Source organism: Manis javanica, chromosome 6 (genome assembly GCF_040802235.1).
Source record: "Manis javanica isolate MJ-LG chromosome 6, MJ_LKY, whole genome shotgun sequence".
Classification (NCBI taxonomy): Eukaryota; Metazoa; Chordata; class Mammalia; order Pholidota; family Manidae; genus Manis; species Manis javanica.
The window spans coordinates 28,392,981-28,417,877 of NC_133161.1; the positions used below are offsets into that span (position 1 = coordinate 28,392,981).

Consider the following 24,897-nt stretch of genomic DNA (forward strand, 5'->3'; position numbering starts at 1 on the left):
AGGATGGTAGCTATCTTCACACGTAGTTCATCTCAGTGAGATGCACTGTAACTGTAAAACACACAACAGATTTGGCAAACAATATGAAGGAAAATGCAAAATATCTCATAGTAATTTTATACTGATTATATATTGAAATAATTTGGGTATATTTGCTTAAAAACCTGATTGAGATTAACTTTGCCTCTTTTTTATCTCAATAAAAAATTATATTAAAAAAAACAAAGTAACAATTGGTAAACCTAACTTACATCAGCAAACAGTAAATAAACACCACCATACAATGGAAAAAGACTTTTAAGGAAAATCAAGTGGCATTTCAATTACTTTTGCCAACACGTTTATGAGACTACACTATCTCCCTTTCCTCCGATAATATTCAGAGCTCAACCTCTATAATAAAAAAAATTAAAAGGTTTAGGAATTTAACTCTACCTCTTTTTTTGCTTTCTTAATGGGTCTACCAGAAATTTTAAATTACATATGTGGCTCACATTATATTTCTAGTGACAGTACTGGCCTAGAAATATGAATTACATTTTTCCTGCATTTTATATTTTCCTATGGCACACAGAAAGATGCTGTGCTCAGTGAAGATATTTGAAACATACTTGTTGACTGAAATAATTTGGTTGGCAAGGTTACAGTTTGGTTGGGAGAGCTGGTGAACTGACTCTTCTCCAAGGTGTTCGTGCTCTGACTCACTGCTGTTCCCACTGTGTGGGTTGGTCCTGCAGTTCATTCCCTACTTTGGCCTATAAGTCACAGAGAACAACGTCCAGTAATGCTGAGCTGATACCAGCCACCTGAGACCCCACTTGTTAGGTCTTCTGTGATCCCCAGACTGCTAATGTGCATTTGCAGTTCCCTTTCAGCGCAACCCTTCTGATAGCGTCTCAGTAAATTTCAATAGTTTGCAGGTATTTACAGGTTGTGGAGTTATCCATGAATGACCACGGTTTCTCATATGCCAGAATCCTACTCCTGAGTGAGTAGGGAAAAAACAGAGTTTAATATCTCCACTGTTTTGACCATGGTTGCTTCATAGGACTCTTCACAGATATGTCCTGAACTCTGAAGGTCCTTGTAATTAAGCAAAAAATAACTGATTTGGCCTGAGTTTTTAGTTACTGACAGAAATGAACCTTACGATAAAAATCACACATTGTGGTAAGTCATGGCACATCTGTAAGATAATTACTCCAATGAGTGGCATTTTGTAACCACCTGTATCTCTAGTCAGGGGAAGGGGTTTGAGATACCTGTATTTCACGAGCATACAGAACAACCCTGGCCCAGTAAATTCCAGAGAATGGTGGGAAGGCAGCCTTGATGGCAGCTGATGAGGAAGTTGCAACTGAAAGGGAAAAAGCAAGATCGGGCAATGCTCTCCAACGCATGAGTCAGATTTAAAAAAATAGGAAAAAACACCATAGAAAATAAACTGCAGATGTTTTCAGTCAGACAAAAGTGTGCCCACTCCACTCACACTTACCATCCGAGGATAATTATAATGAAAACGGATCTAATATACTTTTCTCTCATGGAGAAGCATAGCATGTGTTCAGAAACAATACTGAATGTAATTATCAAAGATGAGCTTTCGTTTAAGAAACTCAGAAAGTCATCAAGAAAGATGCATGCCCATGACATGCAGGAATTTGCATGTGAACAATAAGGCCTCTCATTTTGTCAGGCCAGTCCTATGGGGTCTTTTGAGATTTTCTAGTTTATGGATGCCAAGATGTAGGGTACAGAGGGGTTCTGATCCTTAAATAATAGAATACTCTGCTGGAAGCATCTTGTCTTTTGCATAATAACTACCATCCCCAAACACTATTTTCTGACTTTCTTTATTGTAATTGCATGCTAAACAAGATGGATCAGTCTTTCTCCATCTCAATCCTACCACATTTTGTTACTAGATTAAAACTCTGAAGTGCATTTCTGAACATATCTCCCCAATACCAAAAAACTGTCAGTGATTTTTCCAATGGCATTAAACAGGCCATACTCCCTATCCTGACCTTTTGGTTTTTGGAATCTGGCCCAATCCTCCATTCTAACTTTACACCCATAATCAATTGTGCATACTCCACAGTCTAGCCAGTGTGGGCAGCTTGCTTCTGCACCTCTGTGGCCAGGCAGACCCACGCTCCAACTCTGCACAAGCAGCTCAGACCAATTGTCCCAGCCTCTGCCAGGCCCATGGCTCTCCCGGCCGCAGGGATTCTGTCCTCTGGCTCCTCGCAGCCCTTTCAGAAGCAGGCTTCCAACCCCTCCCTTGTATGCATGTTCATGTGCGTACACACCCCCCACTCACCCAAATGTAAACCATTATTCTGGCTGAATTAAGTCCCAGTTCTTCTGAATATTAGCTGTGTGACTTTGGCCATTTACTTAATCTCTTCATGCTTGAGTTTCCTCAAATGTAAAAATCAGGATAGTAATAGCACCTACTTCATAGGGTTGTTGTGAGGAACAGATTTCTGCAAAGTGCTGAGAACAGTGCTTGATACATAGGATGCCTTTTGTAAGCGATCTGCTAGTAGCAGTGGTCATAGTAAAAGTATCAGCAGTGTTACTAGTTTTGTATCCCAGAGCACTTCATGTGATCTCATGCATTGTAACAGATCAATAAACATTTGTAGAATAAAAGAGTAAGTAAATGAACATAAAGCAAGAAATTTTAAAGTGAGAATCAATGCACTAATTTGTAATTATTTCTAAAAACTGCTTTAGGAATTCTCTCTTAATGATGTCAGGACTTACTAGATACTCTTTAGGAAAAATATTATAATATTTTAAATGGAAAAACTAAAATAAAAACAAAGCTCTACTGTTGGCAATTTGTGGATTTATTACTTTTTGAAAATGTGTATGTTAGTGTACAAGACAGGAGAGGCTAACATTTATCTTTATATTGGCTCTCCTTAAACTGCAAAAAACTTTTGAAAAATGAAAACTGAGTTCAGTTAAGGCTGAATGACAACTGAATGGAGATCTTTCACTTTCCTAATTGCTTTTATGCCCATTATCTCATTAAACATTTTTTGTTCTATGAGCTAGACTTGCAGGAAAGCATTAAAAATAAAACCAAAAAAAAAAAAAAGAAAAATTAAGTGTGTTCTAAAATGTGGCCACAGCTCTTCTTCTCTGTCAGGGTACAGTAGCACAGAGATTGAAGAACATTCTCCAGCCTTCGAAAATCAATGTGCATTTTTCGGAGAACTGCAGCCTTTCAGTTACAGGATTTTCCCTGCTGTCTTATAACTATGTCCTGCACTAAACTTAACTTATCCCCAGACTCCTATTTAATTCTCACAGCGGGAGACAGGACTAGCCCAGCCAAATCTATTTTCCTAGAGTATCTACAACTCTGCCCTGTAATGATTTACCTTCTCCACTATAATGGTCTCTAACTAAGCTTTAATAGATTTTTGCCACATAGCTGCTGCTTTAATCAGAGAAGAGAATTTTACGGATTTATCAACCGTGCTCTTTTTCAAAAGCTACTGATTAAGTATTTGCCTTATGGTTACAAGCAGCCAGAAGGTACAATGGAGGCTTCAGGAGTACCAAGCAGCAGTCTGCAGGTAGCTGTCATACAGGACCTGAAACAGACTGCATTCAGCTAGTGCCAACTGAGCAGATTAAAGCTTCAATTCTCCCCAGCTCGTAGCAACAGATGGCTCACAGCAATCTTCTCCCCACCATCTTACTCACCGGGATTATTCTAGTCGACAGTAGCAAAATTCCTCCCTACTCCCCACATCCCAAAGCAGCTAAATTATGTCTGAAAACTGAATGACATGCTTGGCAAAAGACTATTCTATCATAAGACAGTGTTAACACACAAGTTTACACTGGCCTACTCAACCGGCAGACCTACTAAACTCCATCTCCTCCAGCCCTCTAGTAAAGTGGAAGCTTAAGCCGCACAGTCTCTCTATGTGCTACATTCGTGGCACCCAAACAACTGCCAAACACCACAATGAGGTTTCCTGTACTCCAGAAAACCTCTACTTCTCCACAGCCAATTTACAGTGTGTTCATGAGAACTCACGTTCAGACTGACACCAGCCAAGCTTGAAGTTTGATAGAAGTCAAGACACCAGGGATAAGCAGTGAGTATGGTTGTTGAAAGAAAAATAACCTTATGTTTATTTGTTTTATGAAGGAAAGAAGTATTTTCTTCAAAATTTATAGCTGTCTGGATGTCCTTCATATTTCTTAGACACATATGCAAATTTCCCTATCCCTTTAGCAGCCGTTAATGGGTGGAGATGAATGGAAATATTGAAGTAAATTTAGTTACGACTGGTCCATCACTTGTCCAAATTTTTCTACATTTGGCCCCACACCAAACATTCAATGAAGAACTTCATATTCTCACCTCAGTATAAGTGTGTTAGAGGTACTTCTTTTTTGACCTAAAATGGTGTTTTTAAAAAACTAGATCTTGACTTGAATTATGAACAGTAGGTATGCTGATATACCTTTTATCACTAGACAAATGGACAGTTTTTTGTTTTGACAAGGATTATATAATTGTAACTGTACAGTTACAGTGAAAGGTATTCCCCACCATCTCCAAGAAAAAGGAGATTAATTATAGAAGAAAAAAAGGAAATAGTACTTTTTTTAACCTACGTGTTTTCATAATCATATTGTTTAACTCTACACAGGGATTTCCCGGGTTAATATTGTAGATATCTGCTAAGATATTTTATCATGTTTATAAAGGGTCTGAGGTCTTACATGTTTGTGTTTCTATCTCCTAATGTGAATGAATTAACAGTCTAATAAGTAAAATCAGGACCATAGAAGAAAACCATACTACTTACAGAAAAACTAATAAAAGGGAAATAACAGGTCATTTATTTCTTCTCTAATGGAATTAAAAAATTAAAAACTCCTTTTCCTTTATGAGACATTAGGAAGTCCCCAAAACACAAACAAATTCAGATTCATTCTATTCTTTACATTATGTTTTCTAATAAGCAATGAGACATACTGAGTTTAAAAACTGACAGATTTCACAGGGAAAAAACCCCACCCAAACCGTGTTCTGCTGGTAACTGGAATGATTATCAGGCCCAGTTTTACTAAGTGGAGACAATATATGCTCTGCTTCAAAGGCCTGGAAGGCTGGTAAAATAAATTTATAGCTCGGCCTGTGGTAATTAATTATTTTTAATCAGTATTATTCGGGTAGTGCCATACACATTTGTTATCACTATCTTTAAAAATATAGTCAGCTTGCTATCCACGGTAATAGAGGCCAAGCCTACACAGATAAATGATGTCCACAGATATTAATTCTAACTTTTATACACATGTAAGAAAATACATTTTATTTATTTCTGGGTTTTTATATCAGGCATTTCTTACTTTTGTATCCCAGTTTTATAGGTAACATGAAATCATAAGAATTTCGCATAAATTAGAACTGGGATAAAATCTTAACCCTACCACTAACCCTAGAGAAATTACTGACCTTTTAAAGTCTTAAATTCCTCATCTGTGAAGTCGAGTTAATAACACTCAGTGGGTCATTGCGAGGCAATGTCTGTACAGCCCCGATCTAACCTAACACCCAGTAGGTGCTCTGGAAATGGCTTTTTCCCCCGTTTCTCCTACTTTTCTTCTGCTCTGAGTTTCCTCCCATACATCTGCCTGTAGCCTACTCTTTAGGATCATGGAACATATCATGTCATCACTGACATTTTCAGATGACCCACGAGAGGAGGAAAAAAATTAAAGAAGAACTGATTCAAGGTGAGCTTGATTTTATTAGTTGAGGTGACCCAATAGAAACTTCCATGCAAAGGAAAGAAAAGCTTTAACATTTACCAAACAAGCCTTAAAGGTATTAGGGGCCTGTCAACGGTTTGTTTTTTCAACTAAAGTAACCCAGCTTGTTCATATTTTCCACCATTTAGCTTGGTATCTTGAATACAGTGTTGGCTGGTCTGTCTGCTCTCACATTTCACTTTTGGTTCTTTCTCTTTTAATTTTTTTTATCAACCATTTGCTCATATTCATTGTAAAAACAAATAGAAATTAACCATAGTGATGGCTAAAATATAAACCACAAATCTGACTGAGTCAGAGGAGGTTGTTTTGGGTAACCCAAAATTCCATGTCTCTGTGTATTTCAGTCCTTTTGTCAACTTATTAAATGATATGTGAAATAGATCAGATGAACAGAATAAAAATTAATCTTCCTTAAGAGTTCTATATGCTCTTGGGAAGTTCCCAGATCTAAAAGGAAATTTGAACTAGGTTTTGAAAGCAGTAGTATCTTAGAAGATTTTACTTGATGAAGTTCCCAGAAAGTACATTGGACGGGCCTGGCGACAGACTGTCAGAAATAGAGGGAAGTGCTCTGCTCCTCCTCAACTGAAAACATATCTTACCCATTTTGTTGATTCCTTTATTTCGATATAAGTGCACTCTCTTTGCCAGTAGGAATGAATATGTGTTTAGTTATTTTAAAGCATGTTTTTGTATTGAGACACAGAAATGGAGAAAAGTTAAGTTTCCCTGGAAATTTCTCTATCCATTCATGCTTCTTCTACTCCCCGGTCTTCCAACAAATATTAGTCTGCTTTCCCTCATAATGTTGGACTGTAGTCATAGAAATTTGAACACAGTGTATCAAGCATTTTAATGCACAATATTAAGCTATGTGAAGAGTACAAAGCATAAGATAAAGTTAGTCTTTGCACCTTATGATTTGATTTCTGAGAGTATACCCACAAAGCAACATGTACATCTGTGTATATCCTCCAACGTGTAACCAACATTTATAAATACCCTGCTGTAGGAGAGGATGGGGGAAAGTGTTGAAAGACACATGACAGGGCCAACGAGCTTCAGGGAAGGACCAATAGGTGTGGGAGTTCTCAGCTGCAAATTCAAACATAATTTTAGAGCTTAAACAGATTTTCACCTCCCCAAGTTATTCTTGGCTTCTGGCTCTCTGATTTACTCAGTGTACCAGAAACAGAACGACTATACCTGGTATTTTCAATGTATGTAAAGGCCCACTTTTAATATTACTTATTATCTAGGGATTGTTTTGGTTGCTGCCATTTAGACAAGAGATCAAACAACATTTTGACTAAAATATTTATTGTAGACTTAACTGAAGTATCATTTTGTTGGTATGCCAGGGAAATAATACTGAAGGAAAGTGTATAAATCAAATTGTTCAAATAACAGTGTTTCCTTTTATCTGTATGCCATTTTTCTCAATTTCTCGTATGAGCTTGCCAATTAAAAATACATTTTGATTGAGGTCTGAAACTGATATATCTCCAAGAGTTTTGGACCCAAAACTCAATAAGAAAAGAACCACAGAGGCATAAACCAATAATCACCCAAATTTGAGTGAATTAGAATTGTTCCGTTTTGCCACACTAGCCAGTAAGCCACAGGCATTCCATCCCAAAAGGATTAGAAGAATTGACAGAAAGTATAAAAAACAAACACAGATTGGGCCTAATTGTGCTGTTGCATTCTTACTTCAACAACCATAGAAATAACCCCAAATTTCAATTCAAAGGCTTTCCTTGGAAAAGAAATAGCCTCTCTAATAACAATTGTGACTAAGTTTTTCACTCTACAAAATTTTAAAATATGCCTTTAAAAATTCATCCTAAAAACACAATTCATATTTTTGATAGAGAAGTAGGCAAATTTATAAAAATTTACCTTGAATTTTTCCTTAGTACTTTTTACATTTGAAAAATAGAGATATATAGGTGACTTATAGGAAAAGGACACATTAACTCATTTTATTTCACATTTACTTAGAAATTTGACCACATCCAGATAATTTATTGGATGCAGAAGATACAGAAATAAAAGATAGGGTTGCAGCTATTAAGAATTTCTTAGCTTGTGAGAGAAACCTTCATAACACAATGTGATATGTGCTCTGTGTTAAGGTAAGAAAAGGTTAATTCTGAGGCAGCCTGAAGGATTTCTCCTACATTTGGTCTAAAACCTCAGCAAGAGTTCCTAGGACAAATGTACTTGAAATGAACATCTTAACCTAGAAAAGAAGAGAAGGGTAATTCAAGCAAAGAAGTAACAGAATAGCAAACTGGATAGAAAGATAGTAAAATGAGGAGTCCAGAAGTTGAGGCAATGATGGGAATGAGAACCAGAGGGAATATAAGCAGATTAGATTTTATCCTGAAGGCATGGGGTATGGGCAGAATTATAGGGGAAGAATAACATCATATTTGCATCTCAGACAAGTCACTTCACTTCCTAGGATGCCAGGAGACTAAAAGTAGAGAGAAAAATGTGACAGAACTGCAAGTGAGATATAATGAAGATAAAGATCAAAAGACACTGAGGATGTGGGCAAGCTCGGCCCTGGTGATCAGTTAGGTATAGAGAAAGGCCCACAAAGAACACCAAAAATCTCAAACTGTCTTTGTAAGTGTATTTTTTAGATGTGTTTGTTTTTTCTGTTGAGAACAGCAAGAACATGTGTTACCTGACTTTAAAGCTTGACCTCAATTAGACTCACAGTAATCTTGGAGGCAGACAAAAATGAAGGTTTGCCCAGCCTGTCTGGAATTCTTTATTAAAAGCCACTTATTTTCTACATTGTTTGGGTATAGAAAATTAACAGTAGCCTTTTTTTTTGACAATAATTAATAATGCTTTTCTGTCAACAGAGTAAATGAGTTTCGATGCATATGTTCCATGAAGAACCAGAAATAGACAGAAGCATGAAGTAGTTTCTGTTGGGATTTTTCATATCAGCAGCATTGAACTATATATAGTTTCTTAGATACACTGCATTGCCTTTCATGTCCCCTGGGCAAGAATGTACCCTCCGCCTCAGCCTCCTTTCTACGAGTCCTTCAAAATCATTTCAGATGTCACCCCCTCCAAGAAGTCTTCCCTAATATACTTAAACCAGTGTTTTACATTCTAGACTGCAGGATATAGACTTAAGAATATCCTTCGGTCACTAGGGCATCTATTTCCCTTTAAATCTGTAAACTATTTGTTAATCTATAAAAACCTTGTGTTTTTCCTGCTCTCAGTGTTTTCAAAAGACTTGTGATTTCAGTTTATACTCCAAAAGGTGGCAAAAGTATGCATCAAAGAGTTCTTTTACTTTTTACCTAAAATTTGGAAATATTTTCTTAGATTTGGAAATATTTTCCTCATTCCTTTAATTCTCTTTCCCTATTACCACACGGCTCTTACCTCCAACTGACCTTGACATTTACGGGCTGAAGAAACCAATGCTTTAACAGCCAAGACTAGCCAGACAGGCTTTAAAATTCATCAATGACTTAGGGATGGGGAAAATCTGATTTCTATGTGTGTGACTTTTGTAAATTAATTTGTAGCTTAATTCACATGACTTCACCAAGATTTAATAAAGTCCTGTCATCACAGGCAGGTTTCAGACTTTAATGTTTGTTTAGTGTTGTAGAATAGTTCAGAGCTGATTTCATTTTTCAGAGTTTGAGAGACTATATTACTTGAGAGCATTTTGATGGTCAGAAAAGGATATACATTGTTTTAATATTAGCAAATAAAAGTGGGTGAATGAAACATATTTCTTGATTATCATCTGGTTAGTGACTTATTTTCTAGTTTTCCTGAGCATAGAAGAACTTTGTCTCTCTAGTTTTTCTAAAGTTAGAATTGAAATTAGTCAGTGAAAATGATACATGGTATTGGAGGCACTTTAGTGCCTGGAAAACACAGGACTGGAAGTGAGAAAACCTTGGCCTTTGTCTTACTTAAAATGCTCTAATATGTGGTCCTGGACAGGAGAACTAACTGCTCATGGCCTTAGTTTCTTTTACTACAAATCAGAAAGAGCTAAGAGGAATGGGCTAGAAATTATTTTCAATCAATGTGGCCACATTGATTTTAATAACTTGATATTTAGGATGGAACTTTGTCATGTTAATAATACCATGCACACATGCCAATACTTCATTAATTTGCCACAAGTTACTTTGTGAGCTTTTAAGGACTTTAAATGGTCATATACAGCTGCTAAGGAATAAAAAGATGTTTATATGTTGCTTAACCATCTCTAAGAGACATCTAAAAAATACACTTACAAAGACAGTTTGAGATTTTTGGTGTTCTTTGTGGGCCTTTCTCTATACCTAACTGATCACCAGGGCCGAGCTTGCCCACATCCTTATACTTTATTCACAGTATCAGATAAATAATGGGTGAATACAGAAAAACACACATCTTTCAAAACAGTAGGTCAACAAGGTCAGAAGCAAAAAAGGGCAAGTTACAGCTGACACCACAGAAATACAAAGAATGATTTGATAATTCTATGAAAAATATATGCCAATAAATTGGACAACCTAAAAAAATAAACAAATTCCTATAAAAATTACAACCATCCAAGACTGACCCAGAAAGAAACAGAAAACCCAAACAGATCAATTACCAGTAATAAAATTAAATTTCAAAAAACTCCCAACAAACAAAAGTCCAGGACCAAATAGCTTTCAAGCCGAATTCTACCAAACATTTAAAGAACAAATACACATCCTATTTAATGTATTCCAAAAAAGTAGAAAAGGACGGAATACTTCCAAACTCATTTTATGAGGCCAATATCACTCTAATATCAAAACCGAAGAGACCACAAAAAAAGAAAACATAGACCAATATCCCTGATATAGATGCAAAGATCCTCAACAAAATACTAGCAAACCAAATTAAAAAGACAACAAAAGGATCATCCATTATAACCAAGTGGGATTTATTCCAGGGATGCAAGGATGGTACAATATTCATGAATCAATCAATGTGATGACATCACATTTACAAAAGAGGGATAGAAATCATATGATCATCTTAACAGAATCTGAAAAAGCATGTGACAAAATTCAACATCCATTCATTGTAAAAACTCCCTATAAAATGGATATAGAGGGTGTATACCTCAACATAATAAAGGCCATATATGACAGACCCACAGCTAACATCATACTCAATGGCCAAAACCTGAAAGCTTTTCCTCTAAGATCAGAAACAAGACAAGGATGTCCACTCACCACTATTATTTATATAGTATTATTCACATAGCAATTTTATAGTACTGTAAGATCTAGACACAGCAATCAGATAACACAAAGAGATAAAAGGCATCCAAGTTGGTAAGGAAGAAGTAAAAGTGTAACTATTTGCAGATGACATGATATCATATATAGAAAACTCTATAAAGACTCCACCAAAAAGAAAACCTATTAGAACTAATAACTGGATTCATCAAAGTTGCAGGATACAAAATCAATATACAGAAATTTGTTGCATTGCTATATACTTAACAATGAACTAGCAGAAAGAGAAATCAGGAAAACAATTCCATTTACAGTTGCATCAAAAAGAAATAATACAAAAGAATAATCTAACCAAGGAGGTTAAACCTGTGCTCCAAAAACTATAAAACACTGATGAGAGAAATTAAAGAAGACACAAATAAATGGGAATCTCTCCCATGTTCATGGATAGGAAGAAATAATATTGTCAAAATAGCCATCCTGCCCAAAGCAATTTATAGATTCAATGCAATCCTTATGAAAATACCAACGCCATTTTTCAGTGAACTAGAGCAAATAATCTTAAAATTCATATGGAACCACAAAAGACTCCAAATAGCCAATGAAATCTTGAAAAAGAACAAAGTTGGCAATATTACTCACCCTGACTTCAAGCTACACTACACAGGTATAGAAATCAAAACAGTATGGTACCAGCACAAGAACAGACCCATAGATCAATGGAACAGCCCAGAAATAAACCCACACACATCTGGTCAATTAATATATGATAAAGGAGCCATGAATATACAATCTGTAAAAAACAGTCTCTTCAGTAAATGGTGTTAGGAAAACTGAACAGCTACATGCAAAACAATGAAACTGGATTACTGTCTAACTCCATACACAAAAGTAAACTTCAAATGGATTAAAGTCTAAATGTAAGACACGAAACCATAAAACCCTTGGGGAAAATATAGGCAAAAATCTCTTGAACATAAGCATGAGCAATTTTTTTCTGGACATATCTCCCTGGGCAAGGGAAACAAAATCAAAAGTGTACAAGTGGGAATACATCAAACTAAAAAGCTTCTGTACAGCAAAGGAAACCATCAATGGAATAAAAAGGCAACCTACAATATGGGAGAATATATTTGTAAATGGAAGAATTTATTCAATGAGGGGTTAATATCCAAAATATATAGCAAACTCATACAACTCAACACCAGAAATCCAAACAACCTGATTAAAAAAATGGGGAAAGGACCTGAACAGACATTTTTCAAAAGAACTACAGATGGCCGACAGGCACATGAAAAGATGCTCGACATCACTAGTCATTAGGGAAATGCCAATCAAAACCACAATGAGATATCACCTCACATCAGTTAGAACGGCCACTATCCAAAAGACAAGACATAACGAGTGTTGGCTAAATGTGGAGAAATGGGAACTCTCCTACACTGCTGGTGGGAATGAAAATTGGTGCAGCCATTATGGAAAGTAGTGTGGAGGTTCCTCAAAAAACTAAAAATAGAAATACCATAAGACCCAGTAACTCAACTTCTAGGAATTTACCCAAAGCAAATAAAATCTCTGACTTGAAAAAATATATGCACATTTACGTTCATTGCAGCATTATTTACAATAGCCAAGATATGGAAGCAACTTAAGTGTCCATCAAAGATGAACAGATAAAGAAGATGTGGTATATATATATAATGGAATATTATTCAGCCATAAAAAAGAAAGAAATCCTGCCATTCGTGACAACATGGATGGACCTAGAAGGTATGTTAAGTGAAATAAGCCAGGTGGAGAAAGACAAATACCATATGATTTCAGTTATTTGTACAATCTAAAACCAAAACAAAACAAATAAAACAGCAGTAGACTCAGAGACGCTGAGAAGTGACTGGCAGTTACCAGAGGGAAGGGTTGCAATGGGTGGGTGAGGAGGGTGAGGGGGGCAAAGGGGCACAAAAATCTCAATCATAATATAAGTTGGTCATGGGGATGGTAGCATAATATGGAGAATATAGTCAATGATTCTGTAACATCTTCCCATGTTGCCAGATAGTAAATGTACTAGTGGGGGTGAGGATTTAAAATACAGGTAACTGCTGAACCACTGTATTATATGAAACCAATATAATATTGCACATCAACTACACTTCAATTTAAACAAATTTATTAAAATAAAAAAAACTAAGTCAGATCATGCCTACCTGCTCTCAAAACTATGCAATGCCTTCTCTTTCCATTCTCTCCAATAAAACTTAGACTTGAGTATGGTCTACAAGGCTTTTCAGGATCTGTCTCCATGCTGCAACTTCCCTATGCCCATCTCATTCTCTTTCTCTGTCACTTTCCTACTCACCCCCTCTGCTGCAGCCATGCTACTTGCTCCGCTCACTGTTCTTCAAAGCACCAATCATATGCTTACCTCAGGGCCTTTGCACTTGCTGTCCCTTCTGCCTGGAATGCTTTTCCCAGAGACCAAGTCTCACTCTTGCATTTCATTCAGGTATCTGCTCACAGGAACTTCTCTGATCAATTATTAAAATAGTATACTATTCTTGCTTTCTGTCCTTTTACCATGCTTGATCTTATCACTTATGAATAGCACTTATCACTACCTAATATACTGTATAATTATTTGTTAAAATTGTTGCATGTCTCTTCAACAACTGTAAATTTCATGAAAGCAGGGATTTTGCTTGTTTTTGTTTCCTGCCAGGTCCTTCTCCATTGGTACGGCTTGGTGTCTATAACAGTGCCTGATACTTAGTAGGCACTTAATAAATACTTGTGAATTTACCTGTGGAATGAATAAATAAATCTTTACATTTCTATTCTAAATTGGGATAGGGCTAAGGTGGTAAAAAAGGCAATAACATACAGCTTACAAGTGTAAAAAAAAAATCTTAAGAAAGTATGGCTAGAACCAATCTCATTTCTTTTCCAAAATGTGGGAACTTAAAAAATTACCCATGGGTAAGTTCTTTATTTTTCATAAATTGAAAAGTATAATGGCTAAAATACTTTTGCTAAGTCTCTCTTTGATTTATGGGACTTTTTCATATTTTCAATGATATCCTCCATAAAAAAAAAAAAGTGACGATGGAGTTGAACACTATTAAGTGACTGAGGAATTCCTGAATCTTGCCATAATATGTAGCCATAATATGTTGCCAAGGGATGTCGCAAATGGAAACCAAATGTCTGTTTCCCAGTTTTCTTTAGTAAACTGGGAAGGTCACATACTCAAGTGCAAGGAGCAATGCCAACCTGCCCTGAGACTGAATCCCAATCTTTTCATTTTCCCACCATCTTGCCAATGAGATAGCAGAGCCCCAAATCACACCTGGGATGAGAAGGACTTTTCTGCTCCCATTCCACATATCTTGACTGCTACTCTAATTCTTTCTTGGCTTCACAATGCCGCACTCACCTCCTATTCCCTCTTCATCTGTGCCCCTCCACTTCAGTCTCCTTTTCTGGTTCTTCCCTTTCCCCACTCCTAAATGTTATGGGTTTCAAGGCTCAATTTTGGATCTCTTATCTTTTCTCCTCACAAACTCTCTCTAGGAAGTGCTACCATTCCTGCAAATTTAATTTCGGTGTTTTATTTGTAGAAATGTCCAAACAGAACAAAAATAGATCAAGTAATACACTGAACACCTATCTTTCACAATTAGCAACATGCAGTCAATTTTATTTGATCTAAACTCCTATTCCCTGATCTATTCTCACTAGATGATTTTAAAGCTATTTCCAGACATCATGTCATTTCATCTGTAAATTCTTCAATATGTATCTTTAAAAGATAAACACTTTTAATGTAAACAAAATAACACTATCGAATTTAGAAAAAATTAGTAATTCTTTAACTTTGACGAATATTCAGTGTTTAATATTTGTAATTGTTACTCTTACTGTCTATACATGTCTTTTAATCATCGGTTTGTTTGAATTATAAGCCTAACAAGAGCTGAACATTGCATCTTGGGTGGTACTGGGTACTTCCTTATTGTATCATATCAAGCACACATAATATCTGGTTGTTCAATCTGTAAAATTAATGTATAAAATAAAATAAAATGAATCATCTCTGTTCCAACTTTATGGCCACACTGTAAAATGGTGTGAGATGGCACCAGCATCTGAAAAGCCAGCTCCTCTCCTGGTCTCCCTCCGGGGTGGCAGGGACTTGGTCATGTCTAGGTTGCTCCACCATCCTGTTTTGCTTCTCAGCTCTTCTTGTCACTTGTGTATGCAATGCCCTCAATTTAATTAACTCTGAAAGACCTGAGTGTTTCTTGTTTTAGACTGAGGGATTGATATGACAAGGAGATTACAAGTTACACTTTTGGATATGATGTGCCTGAAGTGCTATTAGGTGCGACGAACATAAAATGTAAACTCCGTGCTGTGGCCAATAAAGCGCTGCATGATCTGGTCTCCTGCTGCCTCTTCATTCTCTTCAGCACCACCTTCTCCCTTATCCAGCCATTCTCTCAGCAAACTGGCCTTTTCTTTTTTTTCTTCAAAAGAGCCACAGACCTTTAAACAAGCAGGTTTCTATGCCTGAAATTTTCTTACCCTGGCCTTTCTCAAGGCTGGTTTCCTCTTATTTGAAACATCCCCCTCACAGTGAGACATTCCCTAAAGACCCTGCCAGCAGGGTTCCTTATCACTGTCCATCATTTCCTTTATGGCCTTTGCATAATCCATAATTATATGATTTATTTGGATGTTTACTGTTTAGATCCTTAAGTATACTGTAAACTTCACAACACAGGAGAGAAATCATGTCTATTTTGTTGACCTCAATGCCTGGAAAATTGTATCTGCAATGAAAAGAACGGATCAGTGAGTTCCAGAGCTGACCAGGTATTCTGGGAGCAGACCTGGCTGCGTCAGTTCACATCTTAGGCTGCAGGGAGGCAGGAAACATCAGAGAAGTCTATGCCCTAGTTCAGAATCCTTGATGCACTCTGAGAGCAGTTCTTTGAGATAAATGCTTAAAAACATACCCTTGATTTTGGCCTCTTTGTGGGTTTCAGAAGGTGGGTAGAGAATTTCTTTTCTCCTCTAGAAAAGAGAAGACAAATTGAACCGAATTGAATCATTGGGTAAGAAATGTAGCTATGAGTAGCTTGATTAAATCAGTGCTACTACACTTAATTTATAGCAATTTTACAAAGGGAATAATTTTTTCATTTTTTAGAGTCTCACAAAAACTTTATTCCTCTAATCAATTGCTAGGTACCTATAGCATTTGACATCTTATTTTGATAATTTTGCTAGATATATGCATAATGTCCTATATGTTGTGAGTCTTCTAAATGTTATATATTATGTCGGTGTTCAGCTTTTCAGGCACCAGAAGATAAAAAATTCATACTGGCTAGGGACAGCATTTTGATAGAGGCATAAAATATCAGGAATTCAAAACAGAGCCATAATGACTCTCTTTTATAATAACCATTATAGAAGATAAGTGCTAGTGTCTTCACCTAGAATATTCAAACACTATTTTATGAATTTTTAAATTTATGGATAAAGAAGCTTACTACAAGTTCCCATGCACAAACTTTTTAGGTAATTTGCAAGTCTTGAAGCAGAATTTGACAGCTATCTCATCAAAGACAGATAAAGAATAAAAGGCTGTAATAACAAAACTTTGGACAACATTTGCAAATTTGTTTCCCTGCCTGGTCATCATTATAAATAACCAGGTCTTGAACACAGAATAATGTTTTGTTCAAGAAAGCAAATGAAAATATATGAAACTAAATGCCTTTTGTCATGGGTCTGTTTTATTAATGATGCTCTGGAAGGGCAGCCAGTGTAATGATCAAAAAACAGAATTCTGTAATGATCAGTGTGGTATCCAGTTCATCGGATGTAATTCTAGACACTGTAATACATTAACATATATGGCTAATTAGTTGTTTGCAAAGCATTTGAAATGTCTGATATCAGATTATTACCTGGCTGCTGCAATTTTCCTAGCCCATGGCTTCCTTCTTTCTTGCTGCAGTGGGCCTTACGGATTGCTCGAGCAAAGACTTTTAATTATCAGCAGTATACTGTGGATCTAAAAATCCATTAGGAAACTGTGATAATTGGACACATGTCAGCAGTAGGAATTCATCATAAGAAACCCTAGTAAATTTACAGTTTGCCGATGTTCACTGAATGCATTTGCTTGCTGAGACTTTGCACTCCCAATTTATAGTGCTTTGGAGAAACAGGGAATGAAGTGCAGGAGGTACCCACACTGAATTTTATCTTACCCCATACAGTTTACCCCAAAACCTCCACTATCATTAAGCTATTGATTCCATAGCTTAAAACTAAATTCTTAATTATTGGCAATAAAATAGATTTTATTTTTATGTCCGGCTATTATATATTTTGTATTTACTTCTTTATTTTCTGTGATTTAAGAAATATTTTGAAGTTAAAATTTAAACTTGTTTAAGGTAAATAGTAAACACTTTGAAGTAATCCTACAATGAGTGTTTCCTATGCTATTTGTCATGCTCATTTATAAAATGTCAATGTAAAATCACTGAAGAATAAGATGTTGGATTGTTTCTTGTATCTAATTCCATCTCTGAAACAGAGAGATAGATCATTTGCTATACTCTTTGTCTAGCAAATAATTTTTATATTTATATGTGCTATTTCCAGGGACAGTATACTGTTCTTCATACAGAACATATATAGAATCATACAGGATTGATGCCACTGACTAGAAAACATTTACTCTTCTTTGGGTCTCAGAAGTGGTGATAGGATTGCACTGAGCCACATCTATGTTTGACATATTATACAATCATTTATGATGAACAGCACCCATTTCTGGAAGGTTTTGCCTCAGGTTGGTGGGTAGTTTTAACTTCAAACCGAATGAAGTTAATCTCATAAAGGAATTCCTGTGTCTCCTTCGCTCTTTACTTAACCATAGGAATTAGATAATTCCAGACAAGAGAAGAAGTTATTTTTATGATTTCAACTGTATACTTCATTGAATATTGTTCCCTTCTCTTGGCTTTGCAATGGTCATTTTGTTAAAGAAATGTAGCCATTTTCAGAGAGAAGAAGTTGTTTACCTTTTACTTAACACTGATTTATCCTTCTGTTCCCACTGTTCATCTACTATCAGTGAGCACTGCACACACTTTGACTGCATCCCCTTTGCAACAATTCTCTGTTCATCCACCTTCAGTTCTTACTCTAGTTTTTTTTTTTTTTTTTTGCCAGGCTTTGATTAAGGCAACTCAAGTGTATTCAAAGCACAACTCAGAAAATAGTTATAATTATCTTTAATGTTGTTAAAGTCAGAAGAAATAGAAAACCCACCCACTGTTTTTCTGTATTAAATACAATGCAAAACTTATTAAGAGGAAATATGAGTCTCCTTAAAAGTTTAACAAGAAAGGTTAAGCACTGTAGGACTTTTGATGAATGTAGTGAAACCCAGAAATAATGAAAAACAGCTTTAGGATTAAATTAAAATAACAGTATTATTTGTTTTACATTTATCTGAAACTGGATGACAGTCTCAACTGAGCTTACATTTCAACTGTTCACATTTTAACTGCTTACAAAAAATTGGTTTGCCCTCACTTTTTCTGTAGACTAGTGGTACTCTTTTCCCCTTCTTACAATGTCATCTTATCATTTAAATAATAGGAAAAATGGCTAAATCAAAACTCTTCAACATGCAATAAAGAAAGCAACTGCGTCTTGACTTTCTTCCTCTCGGGTGAAGAATCACACAAAAGAAATAATTTTTACAGAAGTGTGGAAAACAGTTAGTTTTTCCCCCCAGTGAGCTGAATGAATCTCTAATCAAGAGCCTGGTACTTAGCTCTTTGGTTATCAAAACTTAAATATATTCTGTACCTTATTCTGAATAGATGTTATAAACTAACTTTGAAAGAAAAATTGAAATTCACCTGGAAAAGAATGTTAGTTATGTTCTTCTGTTCATATCTGATCTCCACGAATAGTGAGCAATTTCTTATCAGTTCAACATGTACTGGAGCAGCTTGCCGCAGCTATTCATTCACTTACCCGCTGTTGTTTCTGTGTCTATTAGGTACAGAGGCCTGCGAGGGACCGAAGACAAAGTCTATGCCTTATGGAACTTACCAGAGACTCCCAGCCTTCTGAAATACTCTGCAGACATTTGGAATTCCTAGAGTCCGCAGTGCCCTCCTCCCTTGCCTTGGGAAGCTTTTTGAGGATGAGGGCCCCTCTGTCTTCTCAAATCCATGTCCAAATTCATATTCAGTAAGTACTCCTTGGCTGACAACTGTCCCAACTCTGGCTTTCAACAGTTTTTAATACTTGGAAGCAAATATTACTTAAACTTAAAAACACTGCCATTGCTTTATGCCATTTCCTTCTCTGCTGATAGCTACAAAAACAACTCCTAAGCTGAATGGAAGCCGGAACTGCTAGACACCCTGAAGGAAAGGACTATGGGGTCACGGTAAGCCAAATGGTTTCTAGGCCCCAAAAGTCGAGACAAGCACTCAGCACTTGGGGGAACCTTGTGGGCTCCAGGCACATAATTACTATTAATTACCTATGACTTAATAATTACAGTATTTTGGCAAATTCTTACATTTGTATAGGGCTTTGTAGAAAAACTAAATGATTTTTTTTTCTTTGAAAGGATAGTTTGGACCTTAGAAAAATAAACAGGAATTATTCTTTGAAGGAAAAAAAATGCTGGTATAAGGGAAGTAAGGTAAGAGGAGGGACTGAACATATCTCAAACACCTTCCATATGCCAGGTATAGTGGTCCTCAGGCTACATATGTTGGCTTATTTAATTAAATCACACTCACAACACCACCAGGTAGGTACTAGTATCCCCATCTTAGCGATGAGGTATAGTGACTTGACCGAAATAATCCCAACAGGAAGGGGAAAACTGGCATTTAAACCCAGGGCTGGCTGACTCTAGAACTCCTGTTCTCACCAGTGGTGCTTCTCGGTGGCTTGCTGTTTTCAGTTACACTGAGCCTTAGAAATGTAAGGATGCTCAGTAACCACAAAATTAATAATGAAAGGAGGAAAGGAGGGCAGGGCAGGAGGGAGCAGGCAGGAGGGGAGGGAACAAGGGCCCAAGGAAGGAGGGCATGGAAGTGGGGAAGGCACAGAGGGCAACTTGCTGGACTATTAGCAGTCACTGTCTCCATTAAGCGGATTTCTTCCATTTTGATATGGGTCAGTCTGCTTTTAATGAAGTAGTAAATACCTTAACATGGTCTACCAACTTCTGGCATTATTTTTATGAATTTTATATGAATTTTTATTTCAGGAAATCTAACATCATTAAAACTAAAAAAAGCCCTCATTTAAGTGTTTAGTGTGGGCTGACAGGTCTAATTTCACTGTAGCTTTTATAGTGGTTTTATTGTTTCTTATTGTCTGAAAGAACAAATATTTTAATATGTTGGATAGGTCCAGTATAGAATATTTTTATGAGGGAAATAAACATGTGTGACACAGCTGATGTAGATAGGCATAAATGGCCCCCTAAATAGTTTCCTATATTTATTTTGGAATAGATATGGCTTTTGAATTTCCATTTATTAACTTTGTTCAGAAATGTCTATTCAGAACCATATTGAGTTTTGAGACTGATACATACTCAATTAATATGCATCCAGTATTCTTGCATTTAGGGTTTCTTGATAACCAGACCTGCCATAAACTAAGTGTATGACTTTTGGAAAGGGACTCAACCACTCTGTGCTTTATTTTCCTCATCGGAAAAATGGACCTGATAATAGAACCTTTCTTACATTTTTGGAGGATATAGGTTTTAACAATTTTACTAAGGTTGATAAAATATTAGAAATCTATTCATATAAGCAACAATACTTGCAAACTTTTGGTATCAGCCAAGTTGACATTTTGGCTAAGAACTAATATCACTTAGAAATGAAACTGGAGAGCACTTTTTATGCTATCTTTCTGAGGTAGAATATACATTAAAAAAATCTTTTGATTGCCATTCAAAATCAATAATGTATTTATATACTAATCATGGAAATATTCTTGTGAGAAATGTACTTCAAATGAATATATTGAATTCCATCTGGGGAAACATACAGAGCCCAGTACAATTTAGTCATTGCTGGGGCCTGGGGACAGTGATTCTTTCATAATTAATATTTGGGCAACTGGGAACTCCAGGTTCCAGTGGATTTTTCATTTTTAATGCTGATCCCTTTGCATGGCTTATCCCTTTCCTTTTAGGTGATGAGTGAAATGTTCCTAAATTTTCAGGAATACCTGATGAATATACCTCTGTGTCAAGCAAGCTGGGGAAACCATTTAAACAGGCATTAGCTGAAAACAGCTGTCTCTCCTGCAGTGTGATAATCACACAGATGAAAGCATAAATCAGTGTAAGAATCACCACACAATATCTTGTGCAGTTGCCTGATTGTAGTAGAACACTTACTGCTGGGTATTTCTTGAAAATGAGGAAAAAACAGTAGCTTAAGATTTTTTTTGTGTGTGGAAAAATGTCAAGTTGGTTTGAAGATAAATAAATGCTAAGGCACATCCCTGCTAATCACCATGTTGATTTTTAAAATGACTAAGAAAGTAGTAGAGATGAAGTATTAATTTTAAAAACTGCTGGTTGATCATTTAATGATGTCCTGTTCCTCACTTAATAAAGGGCAGATACTCATCCTTTCTTTGTTCATCACTTTTTCCATTGTGTAGTAAAGAAATATCCTTGGGGCACTGGAAAACTAGGGCCGATAATAATATACGTAAGCAGTAAAGTAGTAGAAAGAGTGTGTATTGAGGTACAGTTCACTGGGGGATGTGAGTATAAGACAGGGAACACTTGGAGAATAAGAGTGTACAGAAAACAAACCGTGGATTCTATATGATATTTGTCATGAGTTCCATGTGGTTGTATTAAAATAATAATTTTTTAAGATTATCACTATCCTATTGGCTTCAAAGTACTAAAATGAATATTAAGCACTAGGCTCACCTGAAGGACTGTTTACTTTGCTATTTTTAATTTTTTCAAAGTCTTTTGTTAGTTAAAAAAAATTAAAAATATAGTGAATTTACCGATTAAAGTGAGTTTACCAATTAAAGGGATGAAAATACAGAGTCGGGTTCTTTAAAAGAAAATCAACAAAACAGATTGAATTAAAGCAAAATAGCATATCTTTGTGCATGAATAATGGAGAAAAACAAATTAAGAGCCTCAGAATTCTTGCAGGAAAATCAAATTTGCTGGCACATTAAAAGTCTATTTCCATTTCAATGTTGGGGTTTTCCCAGAGAGATATATGTCTAAGAAACTGGGGTAACCATTCCTGTGCTAGCTTTTAGAAAAAAAGGAAAACAGGTCATCAGCTGATGACATTTGTCTCTCCTGTAGTATGAAAATCACTCATATGAAAACATCACAAGTCAGTATGGGCTCAGCACACACACATCTTCTGCAGTTTGCCCAGAGCAATGGAACCTATACTGTGGGGAATGTATCAGGAAAAAGGCTGGACCTCATCTGGGCCACATCTGGTATTATTCCAGGGTTCTGGAAATCCAAGAAACCTCATTCACAGAGAGAATAGTAAAGTGACATGAACTTTGGTAAGTCATACCGTAAACAAAAAACCATAATTGGAAATCAGTTCTGTGTTCTAACTGTGAGGCTTTTGATCCCAGTGTATATCATAAACACAGCACAACCATTGTTAGCTTTTTCTTTCTTTCACAAATACTGTGACTAATTTTAAACACTAAATATTTATTTACAAAATTGCAGACTATTAAATAAAGCAATTACTTTAACTTCTTATTACACTAACTAAAAGGCTCTTCTCTCTTACTATGTTGGACCAGGGCTAAACAATAACCTTTAATACACAGCAATTAAGAAGCTAATTAAAAACTGTTATATTGAGTTTAAAAACCATTGCCGTTGAGCTATTATTCATCTCAAATCTTAATCACTTGAACACACAAATTCAGGTAGACAACAGAAAAATCAAAGAAGGATATGAAGCAAATAAAGTGAGTTTCATAATTAAAGGCTTAAAGATACAGACTTGTGAAAAAAGCCGTCTTCTGGTGTTTGGAAGAAGGTACCAGAAACATTCCTGTCTGTACACTACTGTGATAGTACTTCAGTAGGATGTAGGACATAAACTTGTCTTCACATAGGAATCCTCCCTGGCCTTTGAATTTATTGTGCATGTACATTAAAACATGAAGGGCTCTGTGGGCTTGAATGCATTCTGACAGGCCTTGTTTGACCTTTCTGCAGCTATCATCTCTACTTCAGTCACTGCCAAACTTCTAACAAACAGTATATATATCTACTGCTATTAATTTCTCCTCATTCGCTCCTTTCTTACCTCTAGCAACCTAGCTTCTGCACTCACCATTCCCGGGGGAAATAGTTCATTCTAAGGTCTCTAACCTCCTAACTGAGTAGGCCAACAGGTTGCCTGAGAGTCTTGCTCCCCTCCACTTTTCTACTGCATTTGATCACTCCTTTTCAAACACCTTTCACTCTTTATTTCAAGGCACAGTGCAGCTTGTTTTTGACATTTTCTGTTGCATGTGCTGGCTCCTTCCTTTCTCCTAGGCACTAAGTACAGGGCACTCCTGTAAGTCTCTCCTGGGACAAATTTACTTTCTTGCCTGCATAATCTTATCTGGCTTCACAGACTCAGTTAACACTTTCATAGCAATGACACCTGCATCTCCAGTCCTTCAAATTTCTGTTCAGTTGCCTGATCTTTCTGTCATGTGACCCACCTGTGCCTTCAATTCAACTTAGCTGGTGAACATGCTCATCTTTTCCAAAGCCAGCTCATCTTGCTTTCCCTGCATATGTACTGGGGCTGCCTTCCACCCTCTATCATCTAAGCTCAGTCGCTATGGCATCTCACTGTTGGGCTCCTTCATTCCCTGCCCTCCGGACCTCCAGCCTTCCATCAGGTCGCTCCTATTCACTGCCACTGTAGTTCAGGCCACAGCTTCTTGCACAGGCCTGCCTACCTGTGTGCACCGAGTTTTTCATATTTAATACTCACCTTCAAATGGATCTTCAAATACTCATCTTCAAATGGATCCACTTCAAGTGGATCTTTTTGATCAAGCAGTCCCCCACTCCCTCTTTGCCCTGACACTACAGCATGAGGTTAATGCTCTTCACCATAACCAAAATACTGACACGTGTGTATTAGTATAATAGGTGATTTCACAGACCACAAACACAGGTACGTGAAAATACAGCTTTCTTTCTCTGAAAAAAAAAATTACTTTCTAGTTAAATGCCTATTCCTCAAGGAAGTCAGAGACTGGGCCAATTCCAGATGCATTTGCATTTGGTAATGGGGCCTTGGGACATTTGACAAGGTGGTTTTGGCTGCTATCTCCTGAATGTTCTATGCTGTCATCTCTCCTGCTTTCACAAGTTGCTAGCTCAACTCGCCCCCTCCTCAGAGGCTGCATTCAGTAAGGGAGAGAGCATCTCTGCTATTGGGTTCCCAACAAAGGGCAAGAGCTTCTCTGCTTTGTGGTTCTGCTGACAGAAAGGATGTGTGGTTCAAGGACACCTTCTCAGGGACACTTACCAGCACCCAGCTTTCTCTGTTCCCTGCTGCTTTTCCCTTCTGTTCTGCAATCAGACAATGGTAGTATGTTGGGAGTGGTGAGAACTGGTTCCTAGACACCTTTTCTGTAAGGCAGAATTCAACTTAATGAATTGCCTTTGTCTTCTTACTTGTGTTTATGCTATAACCCCCAT

The 24,897-nt window shown here is 36.7% G+C and overlaps 1 protein-coding gene across 14 annotated transcripts in view; it reads right to left on the bottom strand.

Moving 5' to 3' along the window:
- CPED1 (cadherin like and PC-esterase domain containing 1) overlaps positions 1-24,897 on the bottom strand; it is a 252,263-nt gene that overhangs the window by 64,988 nt on the left and 162,378 nt on the right. For 11 of the 14 annotated variants that reach the window (XR_012132159.1, XM_073238530.1, XM_073238537.1 and 8 more), the window contains 2 exons: positions 16,103-16,160; positions 1,263-1,357 (listed from right to left, as the gene is read on the bottom strand). The exons of the other annotated variants lie outside the window; for them this stretch is intronic. Coding sequence is in view for 10 of the 11 variants with exons in the window: in XM_073238530.1 (XP_073094631.1) it covers positions 1,263-1,357; positions 16,103-16,160 (153 nt within the window). In the remaining variant the exon portion in view is untranslated. The remainder of the gene's footprint in view (positions 1-1,262; positions 1,358-16,102; positions 16,161-24,897) is intronic. 14 annotated transcript variants of the gene reach the window in all.